This window comes from Capra hircus, chromosome 3 (assembly GCF_001704415.2).
Source record: "Capra hircus breed San Clemente chromosome 3, ASM170441v1, whole genome shotgun sequence".
Classification (NCBI taxonomy): Eukaryota; Metazoa; Chordata; class Mammalia; order Artiodactyla; family Bovidae; genus Capra; species Capra hircus.
Window position 1 is genome coordinate 17,873,230 of NC_030810.1, and position 4,796 is coordinate 17,878,025.

Consider the following 4,796-nt stretch of genomic DNA (forward strand, 5'->3'; position numbering starts at 1 on the left):
GATCATGGCATCCGGTCCCATCACTTCATGGGAAATAGATGGGGAAACAGTGGAAACAGTGTTAGACTTTATTTTGGGGGCTCCAAAATCACTGCAGATGGTGACTGCAGCCATGAAATTAAAAGACGCTTACTCCTTGGAAGGAAAGTTATGACCAACCTAGATAGCATATTCAAAAGCAGAGCCATTACTTTGCCAACAAAGGTCCGCCTAGTCAAGGCTATGGTTTGTCCAGTAGTCATTATGGATGTGAGAGTTGGACTGTGAAGAAAGCTGAGTGCCAAAGAATTAATGCTTTTAAACTGTGGTGTTGGAGGAGACTCTTGAGAGTCCCTTGGACTGCAAGGAGATCCAACCAGTCCATACTAAAGGAGATCAGTCCTGGGTGTTCTTTGGAAGGAATGATGCTAAAGCTGAAGCTCCAGTACTTTGGCCACCTCATGCAAAGAGTTGACTCATTGGAAAAGGCTCTGATGCTGGGAGGGATTGCGGGAAGGAGGAGAAGGAGACAACAGAGGATGAGATGGCTGGATGGCATCACCAATTCGATGGATGAGTTTGAGTGAGCTCCGGGAGTTGGTGATGGACAGGGAGGCCTGGCGTGCTGCGATTCATGGGGTCGCGAAGAGTCAGACATGCCTGAGTGACTGAACTGAACTGAACTGAGGTAGTGGTGAAGGAAGTGTTAATGTGTGAGTAAGAGTCAAACCTAAATGGTGTTTTCAGAGAAGACTGTACGACAAAAATTAGAGTATGGACAACTTTTTCTAAAAAAATTTTTCCCAAGGAAAATGAAGATATGGATGGTAGTTGGCAGGGAAATAGGACCAAAACAAGTTGCCTTTCTTTGAGATAAGATGATAAAATGTCAATACTCTAGCCCCTTTCTTTCTGCCAATTCCAGATAACCATATGCTACTCTTTCTTATTCTTCTCAACAAAATAAAGTGAGAGCTACAAACAAGGTGGACAGAAGCCAAATTCAGGATTTTCTCAAGATAATTACAGTGTCAAATGACTGACTCAATATAAATGACAAATAAAATCTCAGAGACAAGAGAATGTAAGATCAGTCTTACCTGAAACCCTGGAGCCAAACCTGTGTCAAGGAAGTTTAGGTTTCTCCTCTTAGTTTTTAAAAAGCTTTATTCACTCTGAGCTTAAATTTTCACAAACATTTTTTAACAACAACAACAACAAAGCTGTAGTTACACTACAGTTCTACTGAAACAGGTTGTGTGATACTGTCCTTGCAGTGTTGGCTAAATCATTGTTATCAAACTTGAATGTGCATAAGAATCACCTGAAATATCTTTTCAAGTGAAATTCTGATCCCAAAGGTGTGTAGGGTGCCAAGATTCTGTACTTCTTAACCACTCCTAGGTGATGCTGGTGACACTCAACCATAGACCCCTGCTTGAGTAGCAGCAAGAGTCTGAGTCACAAGGGAGAAGTTTGCATGAACCAATGACCCTTGTATTCTGGTATTCGTGTCTAAGGTAATCCCCTCCCCTTGAGTCTGTGCTAAACCCCTTAGTTTGCTATTCATGAATATCCCAAAAGTGATTGGAAGTCACATTCAAGATTAGGCTGCAAAAGATCCTGGCTTCCACATTTCTCACAGTCTCTCTCTTGCTCTCTTTCTTGCTTGCTTCAGTTCAGTTCAGTTCAGTCACTCAGTCGTGTCCGACTCTTGGCAACCCCATGAACTGCAGCAAGCCAGGCCTCCCTGTCCATCACCAACTCCTGGAGTTCACTCAGACTCACGTCCATCGAGTCAGTGATGCCATCCAGCCATCTCATCCTTGGTTGTCCACTTCTCCTCCTGCCCCCAATCCCTCCCAGCATCAGAGTCTTTTCCAATGAGTTAACTCTTCGCATGAGGTGGCCAAAGTACTGGATTTTCAACTTTAGCATCATTCCTTCCAAAAAAATCTCAGGGCTGATCTCCTTCAGAATGGATTGGTTGGATCTTGCTTGCTTAGATAAAGCCAGCTGCCACATGGAGAGCTGCTATAGGGAGAGGTCCACAGGAAAGGAAGTGATGAATGAACTGAGCAATAGTCAGGAAGAAAATGAGACCCTCAATCCAATAGCCTGGCAGGACTTAACCCTGCAAACAGTCATGTGTGCTTAGAAGTAGATTCTTTACCAGTTAACTTTAGAAGATCAACTCTTCCAGCTGATACCTTTATTGCAGTCTCCTGAGAGCCCCTAATCCAGAGGACCCTGCAAACTTTCCTTCAAGTTCTTGACCCTCAGAAAGTGTGAAAAAAAATAAATGTTTGTTGTTTTAAGACATAAAATTAGGGAGAGGTGATTTGTTACATAGAAATAGATAGATGACTAATACAGAGGAATTGCAAAGCTCACACAAAAACTTGGGGGGATTGTGGTTATGATGATTTTTATTATGGCAATAGTTTCACAGCTATATTCATGCTTCAGAACTCATCAGAATATTTACTTTTAACACCTACAGCTCATTATATGTCAGTGTACTTCAATAAAGTTGAAAATACATTATAAAAGTGTCTGGGTGGGAGGAGATTTTCACCCAATAACTAGGAGATTCTATTCCCTTCTACAAATATCCCTTCACTAAAACAGAGTTCCTTTCCTTAGTGACATGAGGTTTTCTGTGCCCTAAATTCATTCTCTCTTAATAGTACTAAATGAAAACTGACCTTTATTACATCCCTGAACTCTATTTTATAGGACAACCATCTATTTCTCTTAAATTAGTCTTACTTCAGAACTTGTCCCTGATTAAGCTATAGTTGGGTCACTGATCTGGGAATCTGGAAGTCATCTTGTCCCCATCAATTTGAACTTATTTCATGAGTCCAGAGCTCAAGCACCCAGTCTTGTGTTCATTTAGTAGTAAAAAATAAAAGTAATAATATTTTTATTATTTTAATAAATAATATTTTATTAAAAATAAAAATTGATGCCAGTTCTTTGCTAAATCTTATAAACTGGTGATACAGAGATGAATCAAACATGGGGCTTGCCTACATGGAGTCCACTGTCTGGTGCCTTTGTGCTTGAGGGACACCCACTGCCTTAGCCCTTCAGGTGTTGTGTCTGATATGCAGTCCCACTGAATCTAGCCAACTGATATATCAGGTGTACCCAGGGATGTTCGAAAGGATTTGGATGGAGAGGCCATATAGGCTGCGTTCTGGGTTTGTTGCTGGTGCCCCAGCTTCTGTGATTTCATTCTGGTGCGTTGCCCCAGCCTGTCACTTTGAGGAAAGCCCTCTTCACATCTTTGTTCCTCAGGCTGTAGATGATGGGGTTGAGAAAGGCAGAGATGACGTTGTAGAACAGAGCCAGCTTCTTGTCCTCTTCTGGGGAGGCCTCTGATCCAGGTCTCATGTACATAACCATACATGGAATAGAGAACATGGTGACCACAGTGATGTGGGAGGCACAGGTGGAGAAGGCCTTGAGTCGCCCTTGGGATGAGTGGATTCTCAAGATGGCAGCAAATATGTTGATGTAGACAATGATGATGAGGGAGAGTGGGACCAACAGAAGGATGAAGCCCAAGATGAAGTCCACCTGGTCATTGAGAGATGTGTCTGCACAGGCTAACTTCAAGACTGCAGGTACTTCACAGAAGAAGTGATTTATCTCATTGGGTCCACAATAGGGAAGAATCATGGCAGAGATGGTGTATATCAGGGCACAACTAGTACCCCAGAATCCACAGAAGGCCACCATTAACCCACACAGCAAAGGGCTCATGATGACATTATACCTCAGGGGGTGGCAAATGGCTACATACCTGTCATAAGCCATGATTGCAAAGAGCCAAGACTCAGTGATACCTAGCATCAGAAAGATGTACATCTGGGCCACACATCCAACGTAAGAAATGGTCTTTTTCTTGGAAACCAGGTGTACCAGCATCTGGGGCACGGTGGTGGTGACATACCCCATATCCAGAATGGACAGGACACTAAGAAAAAAATACATGGGTGTGTGGAGGCGGGAATCCTTGTGAATCAAGGTGATAATGAGCCCATTGCCCAGAAGGGTGACGAGGTAGAGGAAAAGGAAAACGCTGAATAGAATAACATTTATCTTTGTGTTGCCAGAGAATCCTAGAAGAATAAACTCAGTAAGAGAGCTGCGGTTTCCCAAAAGGAAGTCCTGCATCCTTCTCCTGGTGTAGAGAAATAAGAGTCATGATCCACATGGAAGAGTTAAGAACTTTCCCATCTTCTCTGTTCTCTTTGTTATATAACTTTGTTCCTAATGCCTACTTCCTGGAGCACTGCAGTAACTTCTCACTTGTGACTTCCAGCCCCTGCTACAGCATTTGCTAGAAGCAATTTTTCACTCACTGTGACCTCCGTGCTCTTCAAGTCTCTTCAGGTATGGTGCAGAATGTGTGTGGGAAAGAGCACGGGGTGCTTAGAGGAGAAGAATCGGGGGAGTGGGGATAGGGGATAGATTAGCATGCTCCAAAAGCCCACTCAGTCCCCCATCCCTGCTGAGTATGACAGAGAGCATCAGCGGACTGCAGGTATCTTGTGGTAGGTATCCTGTCTTGCTCCCCACTCCTCAATAAAAGATCCTTAGAGAAACATCCCATTTCAAGGTGGTCCCCAAATCCCTGACTCCCCTGAGATCTCCTTGCAGCTCCCTCCCTTCTTTCCCATATCCTAAAAATCCTAATTGCTTCAGTCTCCCCAACAACACTTCCTCCTCCTCCTCTTTGTTGCTATTGGCAGCAGGAAGCCAGATGTCTTGAGGGAGTTGTGCAACTCAGATAAAGACAGAGA

General features: G+C 43.4%; 1 protein-coding gene across 1 annotated transcript; it reads right to left on the reverse strand.

Moving 5' to 3' along the window:
- LOC102189300 (olfactory receptor 2A12-like) lies at positions 3,220-4,167 on the reverse strand. The gene has a single exon (XM_013976932.2). The coding sequence runs from the start codon at positions 4,165-4,167 to the stop codon at positions 3,220-3,222; it is 948 nt and encodes a 315-aa protein (XP_013832386.2).

Bases quoted from the DNA above. Each gene is read 5' to 3' on its own strand.
- LOC102189300 (XM_013976932.2), bottom strand. From the start codon at position 4,167: ATGCAGGACTTCCTTTTGGGAAACCGCAGCTCTCTTACTGAGTTTATT.